Genomic DNA, 17783 nt, shown 5'->3' on the forward strand with positions numbered 1-17783 from the left:
AAATAGTAAGATAGGGTTTGTGCAAAGAGTCTCAAATCCTGATCTTATTTTTTATGTTGTTTTGTTAGGGATCAACAATACCTCAACAAATCAACAAGAATAATAGGAACCCCTTTTAAAGGAGGTTGCAGGATAATGAATAAGAACCCTTTTAAAAGAAGAGCGGATCGTCACTACTTTTTTTTCGTCAAGAGATGTAGTAAAGTACGACTTGTGCAAAGAGTCTCAAAATACGACTTTATTTTTTATGTTGTTTGTTAAGTATCATCAACGTTTAACAAAACAACAAGAATAATAGGAACCCCTTTTAAAGGAGGTTGCGCACTAAGAACAAAAGAGGTCTATGCCTCTTTTCGTGTCCCAAAAGACGTCGATTCATATTCCTAGGTAGTAAAGTACGACTTGCGCAAAGAGTCTCAAATCCCATTCTTATTTTTCTTGTGTTTGTTAAGTATCATCAACAAAACAACAAGAAAAAATAAGGACCCCCTTCAAAGGCCTTGCAATATATGCTAGCCTACGCAGCAGCCTTCTTAGGAGGATTCCTAATCACCCTTTCAATATATGGACTGTATTACGTGCGAACTACCAGCCGACTGCATTACGCCCACTCCTCCACCGCGTAAAAAATACACTTGCCTTCATTGCGGCAAGGTATTCCTGGAAGGATCCTTTGTGGGGCATTGGTGCTCCGCGGAGCAGCGGACTTTAGCAGACGTCCTTATGAATGCAGAGGACTCTCAGGCTCCCAATTAACCACGTCAAATACCCACCTGCCATCCTTTTTACCATGGCTCATAACATGGGTAACGTCCTGCCCTTCAATGGCGTACCTTATCCTATCGGGCGCCCAAAGGGTGTATGTTCTTTTTTTATTCTTTAAGACCAAGCGCAGGCGGTCTAAATCCTCGAAGACCACGTAATTCTTTATCTCGTAGATTTCCCCCACCTGCAAATCCCTCCAGTGCGTTTGTATAAACTTTAACTCGTTAAATTTATCCTTGTCCATATATTCTATGAAATATCTTTAAGTGTGTTGCCAAAGTCTCCGAGGTTTTAAAGACCTTACAACACCACCTGCAGGGAATTCGTAGGTGTTCAGCATACGCAGTGATCTCCCTGCAAATGACATCGTAGTCGCTGCTTATGAGCACCTTATAGCCGTTTTCTTCATACCTCTGTAAGAGCAGTTGCTGATCCTCAGATAACCTGCCATTGCCTTTTGGGGTCTTTAGCTCTATGCAGAATCCACAGTAATGTGTGTGCGCATTCAAGATCATTAAGTCGGGTTGACCGCGTTGATATCCTTTCTGCCAGCACTTTATACGTTTGCCGTCTGAATCCTGCAGTTCACCCAGACCAGGGGCTATGAGCATTTGGGGGTAAAACTTGCGGATGTAGTCCACCACCTTTTTATGCAGGTCGAATTCATTTTCTATTTTGAATACCAACTTGTTTGGACCGTCAAACCGCCTTTCATACTTACCGGTTTTCCTTAGCGCGGGTAGGACTTCTTCGAAGACCCAATCGCGAAACTTAACGGCTTGGGGTAACTTAGAGCTAAATATCAGTTCATACAAACCTGGCTCAGATATGAACACAGAATGTGGGTGCATAGAAGCGCCCTGTTTTAGGGCCCTTCCTAACTCACTCGACCTTTTCTGGTACTTTTCAGAAACGTGCTCCCTGATTGCGTTTCTCGTTTTTTCATATCCTAATGCAGCTGCCACCTCCTTCGCTTTGAAGTACAAAGTTTCGCCTTGCACTATGCATTGCAGTTTCGTACCGTTGTTTTCAAATATTTGCAGCATTGTATACCTAAGGAATATTTAACCCTAATATGCAACACTTTTAAGTTGGTTCATTTCCACGCTCAGTTGCGCGTCTGAGACGACGAAGACGTAGCAGTTTATCTTGTCGCTGTCGCCGGCACTGGTGTTCTTGGTGCGCTTGATCTCCAATGTTATACCATCCTGCGTATTTACCAACCGCAGACCCTGGCCATGTAGGTCTTCGTCGTTAATGGTGCGCATGTCAATCCACAGCGCGTACTTATCATTAAAGAATTCCTCAGGGCTAATTTGGTCGCCAAACTTGCGCATGGCCTCTCTGTACACGTCTGCGGGCTTTATTCCCTGGGAGTAGACCTTGTTTGGAACGCCGTTGATATTCACGCCGACGTTAGTAATGTTGGGGTTGTGAAAGGCTTCGGAGTCGCGCTTACCAGCCTCGTAGGGTTTGGCAAACACCAACATCAGCCCCGTGAGACTTCTTCGGGGGAGGTTAATACTTTGGTTGATAACCTCGTCTGTTTTATCCAAGAAGCTGAACGTCTTATACATCACTACGTGGTCGTATAAGAACGCCTTTCCGGCGCTGTATTCCATGCCGGCGCTACGTGCGAGGTCTTCAGAGTACACGGTTTCGTATTGTAATTCTAGATTAGTGATAGAATAAGGATCCACGGCTCCACTGATTGCGCTGTCCTTTCCTCCTAGAATGTTCGTAGTGTCCGCCAAGGTTACTTCAAACTGCAGTTCGGCAAGCTGCCTGGGGTAATACACACCATGGTTCGTAATTACTTCAAAGTCTAATGGTATGACGTACTTGCTACCGTACGCAGTTACTACCCTTGTTGCGTCTGCTACTGCGGTTGCGTCACCGGAGTCCGTAGGTGCCGGGTTGGTGTCGCTGCGAAGCTGACGTAAGACGACGCTTCCGATTCCCTGCTCTATCTTTTGTGCACGGTCAAAGGCTGTTAGCCATAAATCTTTATACGTGGTGTACAGGTCGTACCTATTCAAGTCCAAGAGGGATTCCCCGGCGAACTTGATTCTTATCTTAGAGACGAGGTTCCTACCCACGTTATTGACGGTATAGCGCTTGTCCTTGGTGCTTGGTTGTATTGCTAGGTCAAACCTTAACGCCAGGGTGCCAGGAACCAATACTAGGTTATCCGTTAGGCGGGGAACGCCCACGTACAGCGTTTCTCCAGGTTTAGCGCTGCTGGGCGTAAAGGTGACCCGATGAAAGGTGCGTTCTGCCTTCAGTCCGCCAACCTGCTTAGGTAATACGTTGGGATTTAACTTTGAGCTTATCATATATAATGGAAGTAGAAGGAACGGATTTTGACCCCCTTACCGAAGAAGGCCAAGTCGATATTAACGATGAAGAATTTGATGAATGGACTAAAAACGCGGGGGCAAAGCCTTTGCTTTACGACATGGCCTTGATAAGCAAGTATGGCAATAGGTGGAAAAGCTTCAAGGCAGCCTTGAATCGCATGTGGCAATCAAGGAACCGCGGCAGCCCCGTCCCCGAGTACTTGGAACTTCAAAACACAGACGAAGCAGCCGCGCGGGAAACCGTAGAGTGGGCAATGCAAGAGCTAACGCAGCGCTACGACAACTTTGATGCTGACGACGTAAAGCTTACGGAAAAGGGAAACAAAGTCCTCATAAGCGTCCAAGACTTAAGATTTCCCGACAAAGACCGCTGGACAAAACCGCAACCCCTCTTTGATGAGGAGGGCAACGTTAGGGGCGACGTCTCAAGATTAAAAGGCTTTCAGCAGGCTACTAGGAGCATGTTAGAAAGGTTGCAAACCCTGAATGAAAAGGTTGCGCTAGAAAGGCGCGCTATCGAACTGCAAAAGGCGCTGGAAGAAAAAGAGGCGGCGTACGAAAAGCAAAGTCGACTACTTGCTAATGCTGAGAAGAAGTTTAGTCAACGAGACGTAAGAATGGAAGAAATGACGAAACACTTAGATCAGGCTTTACGTGATCGGGATAAAGCAGAAAGGGAGTTGGAGGAGGCTAAGAAATCACATGCTCCGACGGCGGCGTTAGAAAAAACGCTAAAGGAAAGGGAGTCAAGCTATAAAAAACAATTGTTGCGGCTGGGTCAAAGTAAAGACGAAAGCATACTGCAAATTAAACGAGAAGCCGAAAAGGCTTTAGATGAAAGGGATACAGCTCGACAGGCTTTTCGCCTTGCTCTGCAGGACCTAAACATGAGTCAGGAGGAAGTTAGGAAATTACAAACCACCATAGAGGGTTCTTTGGTGGAGCGGCGGCAGTTAGTTGCTGAAATCAACATTAAAGAAGAGCAAATCCAGCAAAAAACTCAGGCCATCGAAGACCTGGAAAAAAACATATCCGAAAAGCAGGAAATAATTGCGGACCTAACTCGTACCGAAGAAGAAAGGGAGGCTGCCCAAAGGGAATTAGAAGCCCTTCAGGAGAGAGTTGCGGAATTACAGGCGCAAAAGGACAACCTGGAAAGAGAATTGGGGCTTACCACCAAGGAAAAGGTAAAAAGAGCCCTTTTGAAGTATGGCGTTCCACTTGCATTTGCGGTCGCTATTTCGAGCGTAGTAGGAGTTATCCTATCCACGCTTAAGGCTACGGGCGCGGGCGTAAAGAAATTAGGCAATGGGCTGACGGACTTGGGAAAAAAGATGGCAGCCGGTCTTCCTGGGCTGCTGGGTTCGGTCGTTTCCTTGGCACTTAGGGCCGGCGGCGAACTGTTAAAGTTCGTGGGGAATAACATTTGGATCTTAGTCGTAGCTATTGGGGTGGTCCTCCTGAAGAAGATGAAGGGTTAATCTTATCCTTGTATGTTATGTCGGGCTTATCGTCGTTGGGTGCCCGAGGCATCCTCGACTGAGGATAAGTAAAGATAGTATTCGCACCGCCTTGATAATGCGGTATTAAGGGTATGGCAGTCATAGTGCTAATGGGCTTATGATTCCAAGTAGCATCCGTCGGGGGATTTTTTGACGGGGCGGCATTTATCTGAACGCGACCCAGCTTACCGGCATCGGCGCCCGACGTAATCTTATCACTGGGGCGAATCTGTAACTTCGCATATTGGCAATTGGCTATTATGTGAAAAGTTACCGGCGTTAAGTCTTCTGCGCTTGTTGGATAGGGTTCAAATGAGAAATGAACTGGGTTCCTATTGTTGTCTTTTTTTCTGTAAGGCTGTATTGGTCGGTTACTCTCATCAACGATCCTAAACCCAACATTACATGACCACCCCGTTGAAATACTAATAGTACACATGATTAATCCCAGACCTCCAACCTTTACCCACAATTCGGTGTCAAACCATTCATCATTTACGTAGTCCTTCTCCTCCAAGTAATGAAGGAACCAATCTTCCTTTACATGTGGGTTATTCATATATTTAAAGGCTAACCACCGTAAGAGTGCTAATGCTCTTGTGATTATAAACGTAATCTCTTTGATCCTCTATGCTATTTACCGTAACCTTTCCCGTATCGTCTACTCTTATCTGCAGCTTTACCTTCCCGTGGCAATCGGCAACCATGTGAAAAGTCCAAACGGAGTGATTTTCAAGGCTATTCGCTGGCGGCTCTACGGAGAAATGCGCAGGCTCCCTGTTGTTTGTCTTATTTCTCATAGGCTGCAGTACGCCATTCTCATCCAGGAACCTAAAGCCGACGTTGGCATGGCTGCTCGTACCAATGCAAATACTGCATATTATCAGCTTCTTTCCCGAGTAGTTCAAGTCTACAGACATGCCCGTGACATCAACCCAAGAGCTCTGGGTGTATTTTTTCTCGCCTGTGTAAGTCGTATAGACACAATCTACTCCAGCTACGTAGGGGTTGTTCATCGCCATATATAATAGCTCAGACCAACGCCTGCGGCGGCTAAGCCGGCTTTTAGTAAGTTATGGTCATATTCCTCAGGTATCGCAGGCAAAACCTTCTTCTTTACGTTCTTTGGTGCGGGCTTTTCTACGTGCTCCTTCTTAGGCTTCTCCACGAAATGGGGGATGCTTCTAAGAGTGTCAGAGTTCACGTCGTTCGCCCCAAACTTCATGTCCTTGGTAGCTCGCTGCAGCTTATTGTTGTAACCCACGACGGAATTGGCGTTGATAACCAAATTACTTGGCATCAACCAACAACCAGGCGACAAAGCGTAATCCAGTCGCACTTTAGACTGCTGCACTGCAAGTTGATATCTCTGCACCGACTTAGAGATCTCATTCTCAATAACAGCGCTTTCGAAGAGGACAAGGAATACTTGTTGCGTTTCCTGCGACGCACCGGAGGCATCTACGATGGGGCTGCGAGTGCTAACCTGGGCCCCTAGAATGCAGTAAACAAAGGCTTCGATGCTTCGATTAATCCTTGCGAGATTCTTTAGACCAATGCCCTTTGCGGCAAAGAAAGGCGCCCAAGGATATTTCTCTTTGCTTTCTATGAAGTAAATCAAGTCACCTTTTGACGCTTTACCCCCTAAGTCGGATAATTCCCATCTGCTAGGATACCCCATACCCGGAGTTTCTATGCTGGCGCCAACATACGAAGCATAGGTGTAAGTCTCTCCTAAACCATGGGCGGCACCCTCTTTGTTGCGAAAATCAGGGTTGGTAAGCTTAAACTCATTCCTTAATCGCTCCCATGCGACTTTGTCATATTTGTTATCCTTCGGCTTAAAGATAGTGTCACTAGGAAGCGGTGCTCCTAACTCAAACAATATCCTACGAATAGTAAAAGCAACATGAAATCGCAGGAAAGGAATATGGAACATGTCCGCGGCTATACCGCATCCTTTAGTAGCAGCCCAGACAGCAAAGTTTAACTGCTGCGGCCAATACCGCATGTTGGGACCTGATAACTATTCTCTGGATTCTTTCCCTGAGGTATGTTTCATGGCAGTTTCTCTAAAGATGTCTCTGACTTTTATTTTGAAAGTCGTAGGGCCCACGGGGATTTCTAAGGAGGTAACCATCTTAGCAAAGTCATTTGCGCCACCTTTGTTATCGTAAAATGGGTAATCCTCCGTTGCCGGTAATAAATTCTCTGGAAAATTAGGCTGCCTTTCTTTATGCTCGGGTTTTGGGTTCTTTGGCTCCAAGTCCGCATTGCTGTACATTCTGGAGCCGTTAAAGTAAATCCCATCGGGTCTCCTTTCGAACTTACTAGGGTCTGCATGCGGAAACATCTTCCTAAAGGCCCTCCAGTTCCAGTAATCCCGGTTGTCGTGATGTGGCTGCTCCTCAATATCATTCCCAAAAGCGTCGTACATTAGTATATATAATGGATGTTATACCTTCAGCACCTCAGTTGTACCCAGATGTTCCCTATACTACACCTAACGAACTAAACGCCGAAAACTTTCGTCTGAATAAAGCGAACTTAATCCTGGCTTACTTGGAAGGGCAGGCAAAACACTATGAAAAAGTTAGAAAAAAGTACGTTAGAGCCCGGAGTACGCTACATAAGATTGCGATAACTTCAGGATCCATATCTGTTGTGTTAACGGGCTCCGGCGTTGCTACTTCGCTTACTGGGCCGGGAATAATCGTTGGAGTTCCTTTGGCCGGCGTTGGGGCAACCTGTGGTATTATTTCGGCTGTTGCTACGGGCATTATGAAAAAGCTATCCACGAAAATATCCAAGCATGACACGACAATAGCTCTATCTAGGGCTAAAGTAAATACTATTACCGATCTTGTCTCAAAGGCTTTGCGTGACAGAAAGATAGACGACGTAGAATTCTCGCTTATTCTGGCCGAAGAAGACAAATACGAGAAACTAAAGACGGACATAAGGAATAAAAAAACAGTCGTAAAAGATCTTTCCGAGGAATCTCGCAAAAAGATCTATCAAGAAGCGAAAGAAGAGCTTCAAAGAAAGCTTGCTCAGTAAATATCGTGACAGGATTCTATTTACATATTGAACGTCAGTCTGGAAATTACGCGTAATATTTATGCTATTCGCTCATCTTATGGCATAAGATTTATGCTATTCGCTCATCTTATGCCATAAGATTCACTATCTTCTCGGAATCCATCCTAACAGGGGGTGGTTGGGGTCAATTTCGTAAAATATTTCGTAGATTACGTCAGGGTAATAAGGAATATCCTTATCCAGCCGACAAAACATCCACTCGGCTTTTGTCATATCAGAAACCTCGGGAATAGACTTACCGGTAATTTCAGACAAAAGATAGGGAATAGCTTTGTAATATTTCCCTAGTTTTAATTTTTTCAACGTTTTCCGTAGACTTTGCGGGGTTGTCTCTTCTAAGTGGTCTATGATTTTCTTCCTTACTTCGTTGTCTAAATATACCAGATGTAAACCTTGGATATGACTCATCCAGTCCCTGAAGTATTTTATTCTCTTATATGGCGTTTTCTTACGACCTCCATTGGCGTAATATTGCTCTTTGGTAGCATTTGGTACGGCATTACGAATATTCTTACCACACTCGTAACACTGTGCTGACGTGTCGTCTTCTATTTGCATTTTCTTACCACAACACCAAAAGGGTTCTGGCTTAGGTACGATAACTTTAGGTCCTAGACAAATTATGCAAAAGTCGTTAACGAACTTCTTACATTCTTCGCACTCCATATATAGACTAACATATTTAAGTGCGCTGTTGCCCTCAACCACACTTGGAGTGGGGGTCGTCCGTAGATGGATTTTTGATACGGATCTTGCCCGTGTTGAGATTGCGCTGGAACCCCCATTCCCTATACTACTGCTTTGAACAACGAGGCGGCCAGGGCTACGGGGATAAAACCCAAGGATGCCATAAAAAAGAAACACGTGGAGCACAAATCCTACGTCAGAAGTTCAAGGGCGGTCGGACTGAAGGAAAAAAAGCTCCCCCGCGACATAGTGGTCAGATACCTCTATCAGCCGGGGGAACTCGAAGGTGGCAGTAAGAGAGCCACAGATCCTAACTGGTCCCTGGAAACGTATGAGATTTCAAAGTCCGTCACCAAGGAAGGGCAACCCGTGTTGTATTACCTAAATGGCCCAAGTCGTGGATTTGTCATGGAAGAGCTGCTCATAGTCCCCAAAGACTCAGAGTAGCGCAGCTCCACGCGCCCGATTGCACTCTAGGCATGTCAGTCTTACGTTGCCTCTGCAATGCCCGCGTTTATTATTTATACGATCCACGGAGAACTGCTGATCGTCATTTGGGTCAAACCTCCATAGTAGAGGTATGTTACATTTGGCACACCTTGCCCCTTTCTTATAGACGTCGTCCACGCAGAGGTCGAACGTCATATTTTTTTCTTCGTCGTGGCGCTTGTAGCGAAGGAGTTTCTTCGTAATGTTCTCTTTGGCTACGTCTTCTGGGGTCTTATCGTAACGCAGTTGCGGACCCCAAGCTCTTTTCAATTGCTTGGCGTATTCTACGCGGCTTACGGCGGTGTAAATTAAGTTACTCCAACACAAACGCTGGTCTATGATCCACATCGTTTCTTTTACGGTTAATCCCTGGGCACTATGTACCGTCATGCAGTAACCAAGTCTCCAATCGGGGTGGGAAGTAATCCTTTCTACGTCTTTCATTTGCACCCAGGCTTTATCGTGGGTAACTGCGTTCTCTAAAGTAATGTCAGTGCCAGGTACCCGTACGTCTCTTTTCTGCATTCTGGTATCTCGGGGCTTATAGCAAACGGGTACGAGATTAGTGGGGAATCTTTCGCGGTGAATATTTAACAGATCTTTTTGAATACGGGCCTGAGAAGCACGCTTACTACTTAAGACAACATCTTTGGGGTTCCAGGCCTGTATGAATTCCTCATAGGACTTGGCTCGTACTCTCTTACGGAGTACTTTACATTGCTGAGCGTCTGTAAGGCCCCTTAGTTCCGCTTTGAGGTTCCTTACTTGATCCTTGCTACGGTAATCGGTGTTAATTTCCTCTGCGTAATCTACCATTCCTTTTAACCATTCGTGGGGCATTTCCCCTGCTATTGGGGGTGGCTGGCAAGGATCTCCTGCGAAGATTACCTGGCACTTACCTTTTAGGAAGTCTACGAACTCTTTTAGGATTTCTAAGGGCACAGTACAGATTTCATCCCATAAGATCACAGGAGGAATATCATGAATAGCTTCTGGGACCCATTTAGTGCCATTCCAACGAAAGAAACTGTGGTAAGTTTGTGCTTCAAAGCCCTTAGCGGCGAGTTCGCGTTCTAAACGATGTGTAGGAGTTAATACGGTTACTTTAGGGAATAGTTGCAGGACTCTGGTAGTCTTACCACTGCCTCCTGTTCCGTAAAGATAAGAGAAGCGGTGGTAAGAAATGGGGTCTGTGACACTTGGTAATGGTTCCTCAGTCGGGGTTACCGTTCCTTTAGTATGATTACCGTCGTAGGTTACTCTTGCTCGCCAGGCCTTTATCTCTTCGTCCTTGACCCTCCATTGCCCGCTTTCTGCTAATTCGTCGTCGGTGTAGAACTCTTGCATCTTTTCAAGCACTGCAGGTTTGACGTACAAAGAGTCAGTAGCTACTCTTGGAATGTCTTCCTTGTCAAACCGCAGCAACATCGCTAAGAGATTAATGTGGGCGTAAGCTAACATGCTAGCACGCAGATGGTAATACTGCGGTCTGTGGTCTTGATAGTAACACAAGGCATTCCATTGTTGCAGGGAATCTGTGAAATAATCCCACTTCTCTACTGACACCATTGAACCTTGGTCGTGAGCTCGTTGCACGAGGAAGCTTAATTCTCCTTTATCTGTGATTAAGCGGCGTTGCATGTGCTTCTCCCCTTCCTTTGCGCCCTGAGTGAACTTACCAATAACTATGCGGGCGGTAGCATTGTCTTCTGGCAACCATTTGGTAAACTCCCGACGACATAATATTGCCTCATGAGCAGCGTACGTAAGGAGTTTCCGTTCTTCGAGGAACTTTAATAGCGGCACAGGGATCCATTCCTTTTCTTGCAGATGCTTCCCATACCACGCGTAAATTATGGGATGTAATCCCTTCTTTAGCTTCCAGCTGGTCAATCTAACGAATCCTGTTGCTGGGGCATCGTACGTACCATCCAAAGCTACCCTAAAGAATTGGCTGCCCGGATGTCCGTAACGGTCATAATACTCTTTACAATCTCCTAGGCCTTTGAAAGACGCAGGGTAACAATGTTTCATATCCAGCGAGACATACTCGTCCTCGTCGTATTCCATATTCCAAAGACCTCCGTGACCATGTTCTATGCAGGCTTTTGGAATTGGAAGGTCGCTAGGAGTCGGCTTTCAGCCATTACGCTTCTTTGCGGCTAAGAAGTCCAGGGAACGAGAACTTAATACTTCGGGAAAATCTTCACCCAGGTCTTCACAAACGCTGTCTATCTTCAGCTGTTCCATTTCGGGTCTATACAAAGTACCGTCTTGTGTCATAAATTGCCTACCTTCTGCGTCCATTAACCAGATGGAATTCTCATGAACCAAGTCTGCTAACGGAGATACTTTGTAGACTGAGGTCTTAACCTTCTTAGGAAACCTTAGTTCCCGCCAAGCGTGCCCATTATGTTGGTAGATAACAATAGGAGCTCCTCTACCTCCATATTTGTGAGTCCCAGAGTAAATAAACCCGTCTGTGATATATTTAACGTGTATACGCCGCTCTAATGCCACTTCCAACTTCTTAATATTGGCTATGGTTCCTCCAGTCTTGCGGGTAGAATGCTCCCACTTTCGAATGGCTTCTCGGCGCTTTAAGGTTAACTTACCACCACGGGAAGCATCTTCAAAGAATTCCCGGACTAGCTTACCAACACAGTTACCAGGATGTCGCATTGGTTGTAACTTCTTTACATCTGGCGTGGGCATTTCATACGCCCCGTAAATTACCACTGTAACAGGGTAAGCAACCTCATAGAATAACATGTCAATTCCTTCTAATGCTCCCGGGTTGGTAGCCTTACTTAAGACGAACAGGTTCTTTTTACCAGACGCTCTAATGGGATTGCGGCCCCTTTCAATAATCCATTCCCCGTCCAGATACTTTATAAAGGTCAACTCCAAACGGTAATTACCTTCGGGCATTAGGTCGATTATCTGTTCTGCTCTTTCCTGCGTCATAGTCTCATCCGTATTACCTTCCATAAATGTCGTAAAGGCAAAGTCTGCGTCTAACCTGTCCAGAACCTGGGTTCTAAGTTTGCGCACAGTCTTGTTCTTGATACTTTTGATGGTATCCATTATATATGACGTATTTTATACTTCGTTTGCAGTACCCAACAGAGCAGCAGTAAGGGACACACCGCGGAATTTCCGTAAATCTGCTGTACCCGCGTTCGTAATTTCCCGGGTAAAACCCGCAAATATACGGCATCAATCGCGAGTCCCCCTTACTGCTGCTTTCGCAGTCCCAGAATTCGTTACGTAACGAATGTAGACATTTACGGCCTTATTAATGTGTAACACAATACCTGAATCGTGCTTGTGTGACAAAACAAACTAGGTATCAAATATATGTTTTCCAGTATTTCGTAACCTTTACTAGTAGTATTGTGGGCTGAATTTCGCAATCACATAGCATGAGTTTGTCTTAGACCAGATAATGGATTTTTGCGAGTATCGCACTCTTTTGGAGAAACTTTTTCCGAGGAATGATATTACTGTTTGCGGCCAGAGTACAGAATATCCTGGTCATCTGGATTTCATTCCGCTTGGGTCCTGTACAAGAGACGTACAGGGTCATCTGCGATCACTGCAACTTGCTGCTGACGAGGGGGTCGAGAGTGAGTTAAAACTTTTGCTAACTCGAGCAGGTAAGTAATTATTCCGAAAAGCTCATATTCTTAGGAAATATAATTTACGCTGCATATATCAAATGAATTTTTCAGGTGTTTTCTGTGTGGACGAGCAGCACAAAATACTAAGTATATGCCCGCGTCATAGAGCTGACTTTGGAATCCGGTGGCGGTCGAGAAGAACGAACTGCGCAGCCCCACAAAGTATTGCTACACACACAGCTAATGCGAAGGGGAGTCACCGCATCAACAGCAAGCAGTCTTGGTTGATCTTGAAGACCACAGGCATACTTATTTCCGTCGGATTACGTAAGTACTAATCCGCTTTAGTCATGAGGTTAGGGTTAGGGTTAGTTCCATGATGTGTGATGTAAATACTGTCAGGAAGGTTGGAGGGAGATATTTAGAACTATGCATGTTTCAATGCTCTTCTACTACAACTATGACTAGCTACACTGGTGCTCATTTTGTTCTAAATCTTTTGGACAGCAATATGCACCAAATGTCGAGAACATGTCAACAACAGAATAGTTGATGAAGACAAGACTTCTGCGGCGTCAATTGAGGTACGGAATTGTAATAAAATTCGTCAAATCTGTGTACCATACTAATGTGATTCCATAGGTCGCAGTTTCCGCTATTTGTGGAGGATTTTTGTCTACAAAAATTTTGACTGGGGGTGAAACGGGAAACCAAATAACTCCAATTAGTATATAAATTGATATTTTCCTAACGACTTCTTCTATAGCAGAGTGCAGAAGCAGTGCATTCCAGTGAGGACAGCGACAGCTCTAACAGCTTAAGCAAGACGTTTTCCAAGCTAAAAATATCAAGTCAGCAACATGATGATACTTTCCTCAGCCCTGAGAGTGGGAGTACTACCTCGAGTGATGATGCTGGTGCTCTTTCTCTAGATGAACCACGTGATAAACTGAATCGGTTTCTGGTTTCTCGGGGAGTTGCGCCCATCACACAACCATGGCTGGAGTTGGAGACTGTAAGTGCCACCACCAAGTGGCGTTATACTGCACGCGCGGTGGAGGTTGTCGCTGCGGTCCTTACAACCATCAGTCCAAATAATGCAGGAGCTCTGTGGCAGGAAATTGAATCTTCGACAGCAATATATAAAGCCCTTGGAATAGAAGAAATTTCTAATTCCTCGAGAGAATATCTCCAGGCCCTTGCAGAGGCATATAACAACGCAGAAAGTTGGGAGAGCAGAAGGCAGGTTCTTTCAATCATGACGGGAATTGCTAACTACAAGACAATAACATACTTCATTCCAACACTCTCCAGATACCGCTATACAATTGCTAACCTGCACCACTTGCAGTTCGGACGTGGAGCCCCAATCCAACATCACCCCACAATCCGAATGCGCGTAAACCGAGGACAACTCGATCACTTTTTATCATTTATCACAAGCCCTCACCTTATACAAGACTTACCATTTGGACAGAAACTGCTAACACTATCAACTGGTAGAAAGATCGAAGTGCCAAACGTTATACGAACTGTGGTACCCCAGCGAATAGTAAAGCAATACAAGGCGTACTGCGACGAAACAAGCTTCGAGCCATTCAGCGACCGCACCATGCTAAGAATCTTATCAGAATGTAAAGCATCTGTTCGTAAGTCCCTCCAGGGCCTGGATTACTTTGCCGCAGATGGTGCTCGAGCTTTTGATGATCTTATACAACTAGTACGCCAAGTAAGCGAGCACAGCCAGTTAGGCAAAGATTGGGAACGCCAGCATATCGACGCGCTGAAAACTGCTAAACTGTATCTAAAGAGCGATTTCAAGGTAGTAAAAACTTAACCACGTGTTCCTGTTATTTCAACCTTAAACTTCTTTAGAAGGATAACTGGTCTATTTTAGATGCATCCAAATTCTAAAATCTGTTGTCCAATATATTAATCATTATTATAAATTCCTTTATTAGGTCCACCTTAGTAATGCAGCAGAAGTTGCAGACCACTGTGTCGTGTACGCTCTGAGTGACAACAAAGAGTCCACACTGTGCGAGAAATGTGATCACAATCATGAGGATATTTGTCACCAGTGTGAGAGTCTGAAGAACGTCTTGGAAGTTATTTCGAACGCGATATCTGAGGCATCTTACCCTAACGAAGACGAAAAGGATGAAGCAATCTACCTTGCTAATACCGCCATGCTTGCCATACAGTCTTGGAAATGTCACCTTCTACGCTCACTACGTCAAGACCAGGCTCGCCTAGATACCATCGACACTCTAGACAGAAACGCAGTTTTCATAGTCAATGACTGGGCTATGAAATTCCTGCCACAGCGATACCGGGAATCTCAGGCAGACTGGTTTGGCAAGCGTGGCATCTCCTGGCACATCTCCGTTGTTTATAGACGCGTGGAGGGGGTGCTTCAGTGGCAAACTTTTGTCCACGTCGTTCAGTCATGCAGCCAGGGGAGCTCACCGGTAATAGCGATCATCCAGCATGTCCTGTCTACACTCAAGAAGGAATATCCTGAAATCAATGATGCTTATTTACGTCAGGACAATGCTGCTTGCTATCACAGCGCTCCCACTATATTGTCATGCCAAAAGATAACAGCTAGCACTGGGGTAACCATCAAACGAGTGGATTTTAGTGACCCACAGGGTGGCAAAGGAGCTGCTGACCGGTTAGCTGCAACGTGTAAAGGTCACATCCGAGCCTTCATAAATGAGGGAAATGATGTCCTCAACTCGAACGACCTGAAGGATGCACTGCTCTCCCATGGTGGGATAAACGGAGTGCGGGTGGTGGCTCTAGAAGCAATTCCCGAGTTCCCAGAAGTTGAGCAGAGCATTCCTGGAGTGACCAAATTCAATAACTTTGAATTTAGCAAAGACTACATCAGGTGTTGGCGTGCGTACAAGATAGGTGTCGGGAAGAAAATCAAGGTGGAGTCATCAAGCGGTAAGTAAAGCAATGCATCGAAGGTAGAGGGGGCTCTTTAATTATCAGTTTTGGAAGGACGCTTTTTTAAACGATTAAATTAAAAATAAATTAAAAGACAGAATAGAATGAAGCATCTGATTCCCCGGGTAGCGCTTTTACACTAAATAATGTGTTTGTATTTTTACAATGAAGGATCTCATATAGCCTGGTTGGATTCGCCGTTTTCCCCAGGAGATTTCCGAGCACTTGGTGGTAAAACAAAGGCACCGCCAGAGACAAGCGTCTTGCAGGAAAGTGAAGAGGTGAACACACAAGGTGTGAGTCCTAATTCTGGAGTGTTCTGCTGTCCGCAAGAAGGGTGCATTCGAGTGTTTCAGAGGGTGTCTGCTCTCGAAAAGCATCTCTCTCTCGAGAAGTGTGTACGACATGTAGAGAAACACACACTTCTCGATCTCGCCAAGATAGGATACAGTTCCAATCTCGACGAAGGCGTGGGAGTGGTGCCTACTATAACCATCCCAAAACAACAAGGTGCATCGTCGAATGATATCCATAAGGGCTGGGCTCTAAGATCTACTAAAAAATCATATCGTTTCAACGACAAACAAATATCATATATGAAAGCAAAGTTTCGCATCGGTCAAACAACAGGTCGAAAGCTGAACGCCGACTTAGTTGCGCGAGAGATGCGACGAGCTCGTGACGCAGACGGGAATCGTATGTTCAAGCTGTCAGAATTTTTGACGTTGCATCAAATTGCATCATATTTTTCTCGCCTGAGTGCTGCGTCTCGACAACAAGATCCCGATGAGGCTGACCTTCAAGCAGTCCAGGAGGAGATAAACTTTAGTAGTGTAAGGAAACATATTGAAGAAATTGACCAGCCACAACATCCACTTGTCTACGACCAGTACGACTTGTGCACGATGGATACGGAAGACAAGTTAAAAGACCTCAAGGTGCCTATGCTCCAACACATCTGCGAGCAGCTTGATCTTGACGTACCTCAGCGTCCTGTGCGTCGCAAAGCGCCCTACCTTACACTTTTGAAGGACTTCGTTAGCAAGTGCCCTTGTAAAAAGGACACGAACTGCTAGAGGATTTATTGTTCTTAAGTTTAGTTCTTAACAAGAACTATTCTCGTGATAATCAATGCTACTACAAACGTGTACCGATATGATAGGTAGCTGATGTGGGGGGGGGGGGGGGGGGGGCAGTGTCTGTAGCCTCAACTTTGCACCCCTACTGAAGAATAATTCTTTTTATTGGTCTTTAGATTCATTGGGTTCTGTTTAAAAAAAATCAAATATTAGTAGCTGCGGAAACGATGCATAAAAGGCGTAGATCTTCAACAATATTATATGATACCGGCAGTGGACGAACGGAATCTTAATTGTTCTACCTATGTCTTGCATTAATTCAACAGTCTCGTCATGCTAAAATAAAAATTAGTACAAGGCGTTCCTAGAGCGAGTACAGTTTTAAGATTTGCGTGACGAGTCTAAATTTTGTCACTTGCTCCAATTACTTGCGTTTATCATACATGACTCATTATACTGTAAACATCAAGAACAAAGTAAGACAATGATACAAATTCTTATTGAGATTAAAAATGATAATTTTATATAGTTTGTAAACGTATAGTTAGGAACATTTGTCATAGTAGACATCAAGGCTCGCAGCTAGCAGTTGTCATTGATGATCTAATCAATTCTGACAGGTCAAGGTTTATTTCGATTTCCTTGGCTAACGTGCTGATTTCAGAAATAAAATCTCTACTACCAATAAAATTTACTAGAAAAATTATAAAGAACAATAATTATTTTGAAGATTCAGAATGGCAGAAGTGGCAAGAAGTAATGCAATGGAAGGTGGATATCTTGTAACGCCAGAAGGACAATTAATTCAGGTAAATGTTTACGTGTTTGTTTAATTTTACTCAGTGCCAGCGACGGGAACTTTCGGCAAAAAACTACCTAAACTGAAAGAAATATCTAAAAACAGCGCTAGCATTCAAAAAGTAACAGAATGTAAAATGGATAGCTATGAAAACTCGGTCTTTTGATAGTGCAATTTCCATGCATGTAATAAAGCATTCAATTCGACTCCGGCATTAACTGGAATCTTTGAAGTTGTAGTTTGTTGACATTTGACCCTTAAACCAGTAAGAAATAAACAATGTTTTTGAAAAGCAATAACTTGAGAAATACTTCGATTTTGAGCTTCAAATTTGGTACAGTTTAACTTTAATAGCTTATCTTTAAGGAAATCAATTTTATTCCCAAGAAAATTAGGTACCAGTAGATGCTTTTGCTCGA

General features: G+C 44.6%; 2 protein-coding genes across 10 annotated transcripts in view; both read left to right on the plus strand.

Annotated features, from left to right (window-relative positions):
- Positions 1-17783, plus strand: part of LOC116287525 (uncharacterized) — a 126781-nt gene that overhangs the window by 36656 nt on the left and 72342 nt on the right. The gene's annotated exons all lie outside the window — the stretch shown is intronic.
- On the plus strand, positions 12135-16657 carry LOC148911472 (uncharacterized). Its single transcript, XM_089029708.1, has 5 exons — positions 12135-12855; positions 13036-13112; positions 13295-14350; positions 14490-15483; positions 15658-16657. Exons 1-5 carry the CDS (start codon positions 12627-12629, stop codon positions 16560-16562), a joined length of 3261 nt encoding a protein of 1086 aa, XP_088885834.1. The 5' UTR covers positions 12135-12626; the 3' UTR covers positions 16563-16657.

This window comes from Actinia tenebrosa, unplaced genomic scaffold, assembly GCF_029948245.1.
Source record: "Actinia tenebrosa isolate PJP-AT-01 unplaced genomic scaffold, QUT_ActTen_1.0 PGA_scaffold14__42_contigs__length_11649687, whole genome shotgun sequence".
Taxonomy (NCBI): domain Eukaryota; kingdom Metazoa; phylum Cnidaria; class Anthozoa; order Actiniaria; family Actiniidae; genus Actinia; species Actinia tenebrosa.